The sequence below is a fragment of the Salmo salar genome, chromosome ssa15 (assembly GCF_905237065.1).
Source record: "Salmo salar chromosome ssa15, Ssal_v3.1, whole genome shotgun sequence".
NCBI lineage: Eukaryota > Metazoa > Chordata > Actinopteri > Salmoniformes > Salmonidae > Salmo > Salmo salar.
This window is the reverse complement of record NC_059456.1, coordinates 106,373,401-106,388,054: the sequence shown is the minus strand read 5'-3', so window position 1 is coordinate 106,388,054 and position 14,654 is coordinate 106,373,401. Positions and strand designations below refer to the sequence as shown.

Here is a 14,654-nt window from a genome sequence, read left to right as displayed (position 1 = left end):
CTGAGGTGAACAATATGCAATACGTTATTAACATACTTGGCTGTCACCCCCACAAATTATTTGCATAATACTTATTCTGCCACTCTAATTTGTTAACCAACCTGCTAACACTGACAGTAAAGCTGTCACATAATACTGACCTGCTATGACAGTAAAACTGTCACATAATACTGACCTGCTATGACAGTAAAACTGTCACATAATACTGACCTGCTATGACGTAAAACTGTCACATAATACTGACCTGCTATGACAGTAAAACTGTCACATTATACTGACCTGCTATGACAGTAAAGCTGTCACATTATACTGACCTGCTATGACAGTAAAGCTGTCACATAATACTGACCTGCTATGACAGTAAAACTGTCACATTATACTGACCTGCTATGACAGTAAAACTGTCACAAAATAATGACGTCACTGTTTGTTTACCCCTCGTTTTTTGCCGGTTAACTGACGTTAACTGATGTTAGCTGATGTTAACTGATGTTAGCTGATGTTAACTGATGTTAGCTGATGTTAACTGATGTTAGCTGATGTTAACTGATGTTAGCTGATGTTAACTGATGTTAGCTGACGTTAACTGATGTTAGCTGACGTTAACTGACGTTAGCTGACGTTAGCTGACGTTAACTGACGTTAGCTGACGTTAGCTGATGTTAACGGACGTTAGCTGACGTTAACTGACGTTAGCTGACGTTAGCTGACGTTGAATAATAATAGGTCTTTGCTCCTATTATTATTCAAACAAAATGGTATGCAACAGCTTTTCGGACATCTTAGCTATAAAAGCAGGGTTAGTTAGCTAACCTTAGCTAGCTGAAGAAAGTCCATTGTAATCAGCTTTTTTTGGCTGATAATCATGATGTACATTTCATGTGACAGTCTATTAATCTGTTAATGCTTACATTTTTATGTTTTTAGAATCAAAAGTGTTTTTTTTTTAATGTAATTTGTTTATTTTAGACAACATAGAAGTCTGTTAAAAACTACCGATCAAGGATATCCAAAATCTTTATAGAATGAAAAATAATCAATACAGCCGTTATTCAGGTTATGAGTAAAATAGGCAAATTAACATGGGAGTAAAGGGAGTGTCCCAACTTTCATCTGGCTCTTTTTGTAACTCCAATGGCGGACATGTACAGCAACAACAACAAAAAAACGCTGCTGAAATGTTTACCAATTCGCGTCCACACTCAAAGTCTATGGTGGCTTGATAACATCCAATGCACTTCCATAAACTCCAACGTTCACAGAATTTTTTAAAATAAATTTTCACTCCTGGTACCATGCATTACTTTGTTGATTACAGCGAGCCGAGACGAACATGATACGAACATATACGTTTGAATGTTTCATCGTTGTCCGCACATATACCACAGGTGTCGTAAAAGGGTGCCTTAAAACATTGCTCAAAACCACATCAATACAATGTCTACTAAATATTCTGGAGAATTTGGCTACAATAGCAGTAGAAAAGTATACATTTAATTGCGGTACATTGTGAGTACCTGCCGCGTGTAACAGTATAGCTTCCGTCCCTCTCCTCGCCCCAACCCGGGCTCGAACCAGGGACCCTCTGCACACATCGACGACAGTCACCCCACGAAGCATCGTTACCCGTCGCTCCACAAAAGCCGCGGCCCTTGCAGAGCAAGGGGAACAACTACTTCAAGGTCTCAGAGCGAGTGACGTCACCCGATTGAAACGCTATTAGCGCGCACAACCGCTAACTAGCTAGTGATTTCACATCGGTTACACCACCGCTAACTAACTAGCCATTTCACATCGGTTACACGCGCACGGTGCGGGCCACGGTCCTGCTGAGGAGGCTCAGAAGTAAGGAAGTGAAATTAGAAAACCATGACAACCGTGCCCATGATAACATCCTCTTTATTGACAGTTCCCCCCCCCCCCCGCCCACATGGATTCCATAGAAGAAGACAACAGATTTCATGGTCATTTTGGTCAACCTGTTGTTTAGCCATAAGTAACCATTGTTGTCAACATCATCGTCAATGCTAAATATATATCATACACAATAAATACAGCACGACCCAGGCATTGAGACAAGACACATCAAACACCACCAACAACAGAGTATCTGAATAGCATATTTATAAAAGAGAAAGTTAACATAGTACGTGGTGCAGTGTGAGAGAGAGAGAGAGAGAGAGAGAGAGAGAAGGTAGAGAGAGAGAGAGAGAGAGAGAGAGAGAGAGAGAGAGAGAGAGAGAGAGAGAGAGAGAGAGAGAGAGAGAGAGAGAGAGAGAGAGAGGGAGAGAGAGAGAGAGAGAGAGAGAGAGGGAGAGAGAGAGAGAGAGAGAGTAAAAGAGAAAGGGGGAGAGAGTGAGAGGGGGAGAGAGAGGTGTGTGTTTTTGGAATGTTTCGTTTCTATATCAGAGTAAAACTTAAAAGTCTGTCTTAGTAAATGTTCTAGCATGGTGTCATGTTGCTGTTTTAGCAAGCTGGAGGCTTCAGGACATCTAAACATGCAGTCTGATATGTAAAGGATCATCACATCTGCCTCTCTCTAGTTGGAAAGGATAAATACTACAGTAGATCATTACTGGGTTATAACAGAGTCAGTACAGGAAGTGAGTTGAAATACAAGATGCTAATTTTGTCCAATCAGGAACTGAATATCAAATCACTTCCTGTATTGACCCTACCCTTTGCTCTAAGAGATCCAAGGGGTGCAGAATGCTGCTAGAGATAATAGTTTGTGGAATGTAAACAAACCAACGTGTGTCATGAACTGGATATAGAGCAAAACTGACGAACTGAACCAAAGGCACGCTCAGTCCTTTTTTCATAGAATGTTTACGAAAATAATTATAGCAGCAGCAGCAAAAAATAAATAAAAAATAAATAAACGTTTGAAAATCTACTGTTAAAATGTCAAATGCATATTGGATTTATTTGAAATGTCTATCGGATTGGGAATGTTTCATTGTTTCAGTAATCAATATGCGTCAAACACATTTTTAACTCAAAGTAAAGTCACAAATGATGAACCCTTTTCAATTGTTCAAGACCCCAAAACGTTTTACTGTAAACTCTATTCTAAATGGTTTATACTGAGAGAGAGAGAGACCATCATCATAACATTAAATAGCTCTATATTCAATCTGGAAAGCTGAAGCGTTATGGATTACGTGATAGAAACGTAAAATGTCATTTCCGATTGAGTCGACACGTTCAATGTTCATCGTGAATGTAGTAAAATGGCGCCGACAGAGATGGTTGCCTCGTTTCGCGTTCTTAGCATTTAAAAAAAAAAATCTAAAAATTGAAATGTATTATTTGCAAGCATTTCTCTACAATCGCATTAACATCGCTAACCATGTGTATGTGACCAATAACATTTGATTTGATTTGAATGCGGTCTCCGCTAAAAGCAGGAAAATTGACTTTCCATTTTTTTGTTTGTTTTCAGCTGTAAAGCTGAACTTCCGCGGATTGAATAGAGGTTGGAAAGAATAACAGAGAGAGAGAGAGAGAGAGAGAGAGAGATGGATAAAGAGAGAGGGAGCGAGGGAACGGGAGAGAAAGAGAGCTAAGTAAGAGATATATAGAGGGAAGGTGGAAATACTGTATTACTACAGGATAGAATCCAATACAGCTTTCTACACAAATACCATCTCAACACACAGCTGATTATCTGTGTCTGGGTCCCACTCTACACAAAACTTCTAACCAAAATATAACCAACTTGCATGAAACACCACTTAAACATGAACAGTAAAGGAGGGGCATTGGTACTAGATGGAATATTCAACGGTACCCATGCTCCTCTAGCAGTTCATAATGTATTCCTACTGTAATGTATGGACGTTACTGTATTCCTACTGTAATGCATGGACGTTACTGTATTCCTACTGTAATGTATGGACGTTACTGTATTCCTACTGTAATGCATGTTCTTTACTGTATTCCTACTGTAATGCATGGGCTTTACAAGTTCAACCAAAACAAGGTTCAGATAGCTTAGACTGAGAGAAGAAAAATATCAATAAACCAATGATTCCTTAATAACTCTTTTGGTCATGTTTGATTTGTTTAATGGCCAGTGTATCTATAATGAGACTGGTCTTAGTCCATCAATGTCTTCTCTATAATATATCTCACCGATGTAGAAACACAACAAAAACAAGTAGATTAATCAAATCAAATTTGATCAAATTACAAAGAAGAATTTGTACTAAAATTAAAAAATAAAAAAAAGTGTGCAAACTGTTGCGTGGAGGAGCAATCAGTGTTTGGCAGAATTATTGTTACGATTAGTTATTTACTAAACTCAAAAAACAAAACATTTGAATAGTTCCATACATAGCATTACCAAATATTTGTCTATATATTTGTTCATAGTGACATCTATAAAGCACAGACAAATACATTCTCTCAGATTTTAATATTAATATTATCAACATTGTAATCAATTTTTATTTTTATTTTTTAAATCTTTTCCACATTTTGGTTCTGTGTTCAAGTTTTTCTTCATGTACTGTCTTTTTTTTCTTCCAGTTACAATAACTAACATCTAATCCCTCTCCCTTCTCCCTGTTCCCTTCCGGTTTTTTTTGTGTTTAGGTAACTCTCTACCCCCCCTCCCTCCCTCATTTACTCAGCACACAGACATATGCACAAACAAACACACAGGAAGGAGTGGGGCATTGTAGGTACTGTAGTTTTCAGGCACCACACTCTCTAGTCTCTCCGCTGACTCTCTGTGGAGAGAAAGAGAAGACAGGAAACATTAATGAGTGGAAGGTAGCTGCACCGCCAAACCGCCAACGCCACCGCCACCGCCACCGCCACCGCCACCGCCACCGCCACCGCCACCGCCACCGCCACCGCCACCGAAACCCCAATTCTGTTACTTCTGTTTTTATCCAGTTGCTGAGTAGAAAGTGGAGGTCGTGAACAAAAAAACGGAGAATCCTAATTGGGTTCATCATGTATAATTATCATGTGATATCAAAATCAAATTGCATTTGTCACATGCGCCGAATACAACAGGTTTAGACCTTACCGTGAAATACTTACGGAGAAAATAAACAAAAAAATAAATAAAAAATGTATGAAATGTATGCATTCACTACTGTAAGTCGCTCTGGATAAGAGCGTCTGCTAAATGACTAAAATGTAAAATGTAAAAATGTACATGCTCTTAACCCACAATGCAGTTCAAGAAATAGAAGTAAGAAAAGATTTACTAAATAAACTCAAGTAAAAAGTCTAATAAAAAGTAACACAATAAAATAACTATATCGAGGCTATATACAGGGGGTACCGAGTCAATGTGCGGGGGTACAGGTTGAGGTAATTTGCACATGGAGGTAGGGATAAAGTGACTTTGCATAGATAATAAACAGCGAGTAGCAGCAGTGTAAAAAACAAAGTGGGGGGGGGGTCAATGTAAATAGTCCGGGTGGCCATTTGATTAGCTGTTCAGCAGTCTTATGGCTTGGGGGTAGAAGCTGTTAAGAAGACTTTTGAACCTAGACTTGGTGCTCCGGTACCGCTCGCCATGCGGTAGCAGAGACAACAGTCTATGACTTGAGCGCCTGGAGTCTCTTAGAATTTTTTGGGGTCTTCCTGACACCGCCTATTATAGAGGTCCTGGATGTCAGGAATAATTGGCCCCAGTGATGTACTGGGCTGTTCGCACTACCCTCTGTAGTGCCTTGCGGTCAGATGCCGAACAGTTGCCATACCAGGCGGTGATGCAACCGGTCAGGATGCTCTCAATGGTGCAGCTGTATAACTTTTTGAGGATCTGGGAACCCATGGCTAATCTTTTCAGTCTCCAGAGGGGAGAAAGGGTCTTGTTGTGCCCTTTTCACGACTGTCTTGGTGTGTTTGGACTATGATAGTTTGTTGGTGATGTGGACACCAAGGAACTTGAAACTCTCGACCCGCTCCACTTCAGCCCCGTCGATGTTAATGGGGGCATGTTTGGCCCTCCTTTTCCTGTAGTCAACGGTGATCTCCTTTGTCTTGCTCACATTGAGGGAGAAGTTGTTGTCCTGGCACCACACTGCCAGGTCTCTGACCTCCTCCTTATAGGCTGTCTCATCATTGTCGGTGATCAGGCCTACCACTGTTGTGTCGTTTGCAAACTTAATAATGGTGTTGGAGTCGTGCTTGGCCACGCAGTCGTGGGTGAACAAGGAGTACAGGAGCGGACTAAGCACGCACCCCTGAGGGGCCCCAGTGTTGAGGATCAGCGTGGCAGATGTGTCGTTACCTACCCTTACCAAATGGAGGCGGCTCGTCAGGAAGTCCAGGATCCAGTTGCAGAGAGAGGTGTTTAGTTCCAAGGTCCTTAGCTTATTGATGAGCTTTGTGGGCACTATGGTGTTGAACGCTGAGCTATAGTCAATGTGGGTCTTTTTGTATGTTTAATTTATACAGCTTAAATTAAAACACAGAGTTTAAAGATTAAAAAAAAAAAAATAGAATGTAAATAATATCATATAAAATCATTAAAATATTATTCATAACACCTCAAAATCAAAACTTCATAATATCAATAATGCATTGTCACTGTCTAATAACCAAAGCAATATAATAATGTGACTCACCAGTCGCCAGCTGCCTCCACACTTCCTCTTTCCTCCTCCCCCTCACATCTGATTGGCGAAGGAGGTGGGGGCCTGTCCGTACTCTCCACCGTCCTGGTTGTACCCCTGCTGCTGCTGGTTGTATTCTGGCTGGTAGCCCCCCTGGGAACCGGCGTAGGGGTCCTGCTCGTACCCCGCCTGCTGGCCGTACGAGTCTGGGGCGGGCTGCTTCTCCTGGGGAGGAGGGGCACGCATGAAGGGGGCGATGATGCCGGTCTCCTTGAAGACGAACCACAGGTTTCCTCCCCACAGCACCAGGTTCATGAAGCCAAAACACTGGGAAGAAGAGAGGGAGAAATGCTGAGATTACTATGAAGTACTGTAGATACTGGGAGGGAAGAGAGGGGGGAGAGAGACAGAGAGGGAGGGGGAGAGATAGAGAGGGGGAAGGTGAGAGAGACAGAGGCGGAGGGGGAGAGAGAGAGATATAGAGAGGGGAAGGGGAGAGAGAGCGAGAGAGAGAGAGGGGGAGGGAGCGAGAGAGAGAGGGGGGGAGAGAGGGGGGAGGGGGAGAGAGATAGAGATAGAGAGGGGGAAGGGGAGAGAGAGAGAGAGCGAGCGAGCGAGAGAGAGAGGGGGAGAGAGAGAGAGAGAGGGAGGAGGGGAGAGCGAGAGAGAGAGAGGGGGGAGGGGGAGAGAGAGAGAGATAGAGATAGAAAGGGGGAAGGGGAGAGAGAGAGCGAGAGAGAGAGAGAGAGAGAGAGAGAGAGGGAGGAGGGGAGAGAGAGAGAGATAGAGATAGAAAGGGGGAAGGGGAGAGAGAGAGCGAGAGAGAGAGAGAGAGGGAGGAGGGGAGAGGGAGAGAGAGAGAGAGAGAGAGGAGGGGAGAGAGAGAGAAAGTGAGAGAGAGAGAGTAGAGAGGGAGGAGGGGAGAGCGAGAGAAAGGGAGAGAGAGAGAAAGTGAGAGAGAGTGCATTCTGATAGCATTCAGACCCCTTGACTTTATCCACTTTTTGTTGCGTCACAGCCTTATTCTAAAAGAAGAAACAAATCCTCATTAATCTACACAAAATACCTCAAAATGACAAAGTAAAAACAGGTTTTTAGAAATGTTTGCAAATTAAAACAAAAATAAAAAACAGAAATACCTTATTTCCATAAGTATTCAGACCTTTGCTATAAGACTCGAAATTGAGCTTAGATGCATGCTGTTTTCATTGATCATCCTTGCGATGTTTCTACAACGTGATTGGAGTACACTGCTGTAAATTCAATTGATTGGATATGATTTGGAAAGGCACACACCTGTCTATATAAGGTCCCACAGTTGACAATGCATTTCAGAGCAAGAACCAAGCCATGAGGTCGAAGGAATTGTCCATAGAGCTCCGCGACAGGATTGTGTCGAGGCACAGATCTTGGGAAGGGTATCAAAACATTTCTGCAGCATCGAAGGTACCCAAGAACACAGTGGTCTCCATCATTCTTAAATGGAAGAAGTTTAGAAACACAAAGACTCTTCCTAGAGCTGGCCACCCGGCCAAACTGAGCAATCGGGGGAGAAGGGCCTTGGTCAGGGAGGTGACCAACAACCCAATGGTCACTCTGACAGAGCTCCAGAGTTCCTCTGTGGAGATGGGAGAACCTTCCAGAAGGACAATCTCTGCAGCACTCCACCAATCAGGCCATTATGGTAGAGTAACCAGACGGAAGCCACTCCTCAGTAAAAAAGCACATGACAGTCCACTTGGAGTTTGCCAAAAGACACCTAAAGGACTCTCAGACCATGAGAAACAAGATTCTCTGGTCTGATGAAACCAAGATTAAACTCTTTGGCCTGAAAGACAAGCGTCACATCTGGAGGAAACCTGGCACCATCCCTACGATGAAGTATGGTGGTGGCAGCATCATGCTGTGGGGATGTTTTTCAGTGGCAGGGACTAGGAGACTAGTCAGGATCGAGGGAAACGGAGCAAAGTACAGAGAGATCCTTGATGAAAACCTGCTCCAGAGCGCTCAGGATCTCAGACTGGGGACGAAGGTTCACCTTCCAACAGGACAACGACCCTAAGCACACAGCCAAGACAACGTAGGAGTTGTTTCGGGACAAGTCTCTGAATGTCCTTGAGTGGCCCAGCCAGAGCCCGGACTTGAACTCGATAAAACATCTCTGGAGAAACCTGAAAATAGCTGTGCAGCGACGCTCCCCATCCAACCTGACAGAGCTTGAGAGGATCCTTTGAGAAGAATGGGAGAAAGTCCCCAAATACAGGTGTGCCAAGCTTGTAGCGTCATACCCAAGAAGACTGACTCAAGGCTGTAATCGCTGCCAATGGTGCGTCAACAAAGTACTGAGGAAAGGCTTTGAATACTAAATATACTGTAAATGTAATATTCCCAGGGGGTTTTATAAAAAAATACAAATAATAATCTAAAACCTGTTTTTGCTTTGTCATTATGGGGTATTGTGATGTCATTATGGGGTATTGTGATGTCATTATGGGGTATTGTGATGTCATTATGGGGTATTGTGATGTCATTATGGGGTATTGTGTGTAGACTGATGAGGGGGAAAAAAACACAATTTGATCCATTGTAGAATAAGGCTGTAACGTAACAAAATGTGGAAAAAGCCAAGGGGTCTGAATACCTTCCGAATGCACTGTATGTTGAAGTGGGTGGGGCTCAAGCTTCATCCCTGTCTCACCCCACAACCCTGTGGAAAGAAATGTGTGTGCTTTTTGCCAATTTTAACCGCACACTTGTTGTTTGTGTTGTTGTTTGTGCACATGGATTTTATAATGTTATATGTTTTTTCCCCAACACCGCTTTCCATCAATTTGTCTAGCAGACTCTCATGCCAAATTTATTCAAAATATTTGTTTAAATCAACAAAGCATAATAAAACATTGCTTTTTTTGTTTGCCAATAAGGGTCAGCAGGGTGCACACGTGGTCTGTTTTGGAGAGAAGAAAATTAGACTTTTCTTCAGGACATTTTGGAGTCTGCTGTTGATGACACTGCAGAGGATTTTTCAGATATTCCTGCTGACAGATATTTCACGGTAATTGTTGTGGTCAAATTTGTCTCCACTTTTGTGGATTGGTGGATCAAGCCTTGGTTACAAATATTAGGGAAGATGCCAGAGCTAATCCATTTTAGAATAAGGCTGTAATGTATCAAAATGTGGAAAAAGTCAAGAGGTCTGAATACTTTCCGAATGAACTGTATATACACAAGTATGTGGACAGCCCCAGAACATTATTCCTCCTACACCAAACTTTACAGTTGGCATTGTTACAATGAATGTAAGGTAACATCTCTGTTACAATGAATGTAAGGTAACATCTCTGTTACAATGAATGTAATGTAACATCTATGTTACAATGAATGTAATGTAACATCTATGTTACAATGAATGTAATGTAACATCTCTGTTACAATTAATGTAAATGTAACATCTATGTTACAATGAATGTAATGTAACATCTATGTTACAATGAATGTAATGTAACATCTCTGTTACAATGAAAGTAATGTAACATCTCTATTACAATGAAAGTAATGTAACATCTCTGTTACCATGAAAGTAATGTAACATCTCTGTTACAATGAAAGTAATGTAACATCTCTGTTACAATGAATGTAATGTAACATCTCTGTTACAATGAAAGTAATGTAACATCTCTGTTACAATGAAAGTAATGTAACATCTCTGTTACAATGAAAGTAATGTAACATCTCTGTTACAATGAAAGTAATGTAACATCTCTGTTACAATGAAAGTAATGTAACATCTCTGTTACCATGAAAGTAATGTAACATCTCTGTTACAATGAAAGTAATGTAACATCTCTGTTACAATGAATGTAATGTAACATCTCTGTTACAATGAATGTAATGTAACATCTCTGTTACAATGAAAGTAATGTAACATCTCTGTTACAATGAATGTAATGTAACATCTCTGTTACAATGAAAGTAATGTAACATCTCTGTTACAATGAAAGTAATGCAAGACAATATTATTGTACTGCAACCGAACACAGCAGAGATCACTGCTCCAATAAACTGTTATAGAGTTGAAGCAAAACCTAGCCGTTAAAACCAGACACTCACGACGGAGGTGTTGAGTCCAGACATGACGGGGTCGTGAACTTCACGACAGCGGTTCCCTTCCTCATCGCAGGCTGAGATCAGATCCACCACCTTCTCAGGGTCCGTGGACGCCTTGACGTCCGACAGGCCTTTGGCCCACGCAGCGGAGCTGACCAACCACATGAAGGTGAACACACACGTCACGCCAAAGTCCTGCCGACGGAAGGTAGAAACACACACAGGAAACAGAAAACGAGGTCAAACTCATACAATGGACATATAGAACACCTGATCAAGATGGCCGCCATTATCGGCACGTTCTAAAGCTATACGCGGGTCTATGACATCAGACGCTAGTGAAGTATAGGATCTCTACGGTAAATACACACAGGAAGACGGGGTGAGGTCAAATTGTTCAAAATCGACTGCTACAGTGGTGAACATAAATGTGAGAAAATAAAAAAAGGGATTAAAGTGCAAATATATTTCATTTACCCTTCAACTGTAAATGCAACAACACACACACACACACACACACACACACACACACACACACACACACACGCACGCACGCACACATCCAACACCCACTCACGATGAGTGGTCCTTTGTTGTTCTCCCGGTACTTCTCCAGGGCGAAGACGTAAACGCTGAGGGCAGCCATGGAGTAGAGGAAGGCAAACACACCGATGGTGACGAAGAATTCTGCCGAGGAAGAGTAGTTACCAACCAGGAAGAGACGCTCGGGGGGACCCCCTTTACAGGTCGGGGCGTCAAAGTATACCTGGTGAAGCCTGAAGATGGAGACAGAGAAGCAGAAGATTCTCAATCAATCAATAAAAACACATATACACTACTCGACCAAAAGTATGTGGACACCTCTTCAAATTAATGGATTTGGCTATTCCAGCCACACCCGTTGCTGACAGATGTATAAAATCGAGCGCACAGCCATGCAATCTCCATAGACCAACATTGGCAGTAGAATGGCTTTACTGAAGAGCTCAGTGACTTTCAACGTGGCACCCATAGGAAGCAACCTTTCCTACCAGTCAGTTGGTAGCGTGTAGCGCGTAAAAATCGTCTGTCCTCCATTCACTACCGAGTTCCAAACTGCCTCTGGAAGCAACGTCAGCACAAGAATTGTTCATCGGGAGCTTCATGAAATGGGTTTCCACGGCAGAGCAGCAGCATACTAAGATCACCAAAGCCCATTTTCACATCAACAGCTTCTGTATCATGACATTCTGACATTCTGTATCATGACATTCTGACATTCTGAAATGGTCCATCCACACAGACAGCGTGGTGAAGAAGGCGCAACCGCGCCTCTTCAACCTCAGGAGGCTGAAGAAATTTGGCTTGTCACCAAAAACACTCACACTTTTACAGATGCACAATTGAGAGCATCCTGTCGGGCTGTATCACCGCCTGGTACGGCAACTGCTCCGCCCACAACCGCAAGGCTCTCCAGAGGGTAGTGAGGTCTGCACAACGCATCACCGGGGGCAAACTACCTGCCTTCCAGGACCCCTCCAGGACCCCTACACCACCCGATGTCACAGGAAGGCCAAAAAGATCATCAAGGACAACAACCACCCGGACCACTGGCCTGTTCACCCCGCTATCATCCAGAAGGCGAGGTCAGTACAGGTGCATCAAAGCTGGGACCGAGAGACTGAAAAACTGCTTCTATCTCAAGGCCATCAGACTGTTAATCAGCCATCACTAACATTGAGTGGCTGCTGCCAACATACTAACTCAAATCTCTAGCCACTTTAATAATTAACATTTGGATGTAATAAATGTATCACTAGTCACTTTAAACAATGCCACTTTATATAATGTTTACATACCCTACATTACTCATATCATATGTATATACTGCACTCTATACCATCTACTGCATCTTGCCTATGCCGTTCGGCCATCGCTCATCCATATATTTATATGTACATATTCTTATTCATTCCTTTAAACTTGTGTGTATTAGGTAGTTGTTGTGAAATTGTTAGACTACTTGTTAGATATTACTGCACGGTCGGAACTAGAAGCACAAGCATTTCGCTACACTCACATTAACATCTGCTAACCATGTGTATGTGACCAATAAAATTTGATTTGATTTCTGTATCATGACATTCTGACATTCTGTATCATGACATTCTGACATTCTGTATCATGACATTCTGACATTCTGTATCATGACATTCTGACATTCTGTATCATGCCATTCTGACATTCTGTATCATGACATTCTGTATCATGACATTCTGACATTCTGTATCATGACATTCTGTATCATGACATTCTGACATTTTGTATCATGACATTCTGACATTCTGTATCATGACATTCTGACATTCTGACATTCTGTATCATGACATTCTGACATTCTGTATCATGACATTCTGCCATTCTGTATCATGCCATTCTACCATTCTGTATCATGACATTCTGACATTCTGTATCATGACATTCTGCCATTCTGTATCATGCCATTCTGCCATTCTGTATCATGACATTCTGACATTCTGACATTCTGAATCATGACATTCTGTATCATGACATTCTGACATTCTGTATCATGCCATTCTGCCATTCTGTATCATGACATTCTGACATTCTGACATTCTGAATCATGACATTCTGTATCATGACATTCTGACATTCTGTATCATGTCATTCTGTATCATGACATTCTGTATCATGACATTCTGACATTCTGTATCATGTCATTCTGTATCATGACATTCTGTATCATGACATTCTGACATTCTGACATTCTGAATCATGACATTCTGTATCATGACATTCTGACATTCTGTATCATGCCATTCTGTATCATGACATTCTGTATCATGACATTCTGACATAGTACAGTGAAGGTAGTTTGGTGAACAACACTCACTGAGATCTGAAGACTTGCGTTAACTCCCTGACTTAATGCCTATGCTTTAGATCAGTGGGCTAACACAGTCTTGACGGTAAGCAGACAACCAGTCTGTCACATTTAGCAGCAAAACACATCATTTGTCTCAAATGGCACCCTATTCCCTGCATAGTGCACTATTTTTGAACAGATCCCTATGGAGAATAGGGTGCCATTTTTTGGGATGTAAACATAAGACACATTTAATGCTAGTCAACCTAAAAACCCCAGAGAACTTGACTGACCTGAAAGGATACTCGAATTCCACTTCTATACTCAGGTCGCTCTCGGTCCTGTTTTTACACTCCACACTCATCTTAAACATCCCGGAGTAACTCCCACATGTAGAGAATGCAAAGATGGCAAAGATCTACAGGGGGCAGACAGTAGAGGGATTAAAAACAGAGTTAAAATGATCGTCTATAATTGTCTCATATTTCACTAGCCTGTGAATTTTCAGTTGCGTTATTAAAGGGTCAATAACATAAAGTAATACACAGTTTATGGTAATAAGAGAAACACATATTAATAAAAAATATATATAAAAAAAAATGTAGTAAAATACTGATCCCTTTTTCCCTACATAGTGCACTACTTTGAACCAGGGCCCTGGTATAAAGTAGTGCACTATAAAAGGGAATAGTGTCCCATTTGAGAGAACACCCGAGGCTTATAGCCAAGTGACCACCATCATTTCCCAACCCCCAGTAGATGTATTAAACCCAGTAGATTCCCCCCCCCACTAAGAGATGAGGTTAGTGTAGCATGTGATGTAGTAGGGCAGGCCAGATCGGATTGAATCTAGCTGCTTTTACATTTCACTGCCATCTGTCGCATCCTCCTACTGGTGTGTGCGTGTGTGTGTGTGTGTGTGTATTGTGTGTGTGTGTGTTGTGTGTGTGTGTGTGTGTGTGTGTGTGTGTGTGTGTGTGTGTGTGTGTGTGTGTGTGTGTGTGTGTGTGTGTGTGTATTGTGTGTGTGTGTGTGTGTGTGTGTGTGTGTGTGTGTGTGTGTGTGTGTGTGTGTGTGTGTGTGTGTGTGTGTGTGTG

The 14,654-nt window shown here is 42.0% G+C and overlaps 1 protein-coding gene across 2 annotated transcripts in view; it reads right to left on the bottom strand.

The window, feature by feature from the left end:
• Window positions 1–2,838: 2,838 nt before the first annotated feature.
• sypa (synaptophysin a) overlaps window positions 2,839–14,654 on the bottom strand; it is a 22,086-nt gene continuing 10,270 nt past the window's right edge. For both annotated transcript variants that reach the window (XM_045696532.1, XM_014147528.2), the window contains 5 exons: window positions 13,851–13,975; window positions 11,269–11,467; window positions 10,695–10,886; window positions 6,597–6,911; window positions 2,839–4,736 (listed from right to left, as the gene is read on the bottom strand). In XM_045696532.1, the coding sequence (XP_045552488.1) occupies window positions 6,639–6,911; window positions 10,695–10,886; window positions 11,269–11,467; window positions 13,851–13,975 (789 nt within the window). In that variant the 3' untranslated portion in view covers window positions 2,839–4,736; window positions 6,597–6,638. The remainder of the gene's footprint in view (window positions 4,737–6,596; window positions 6,912–10,694; window positions 10,887–11,268; window positions 11,468–13,850; window positions 13,976–14,654) is intronic.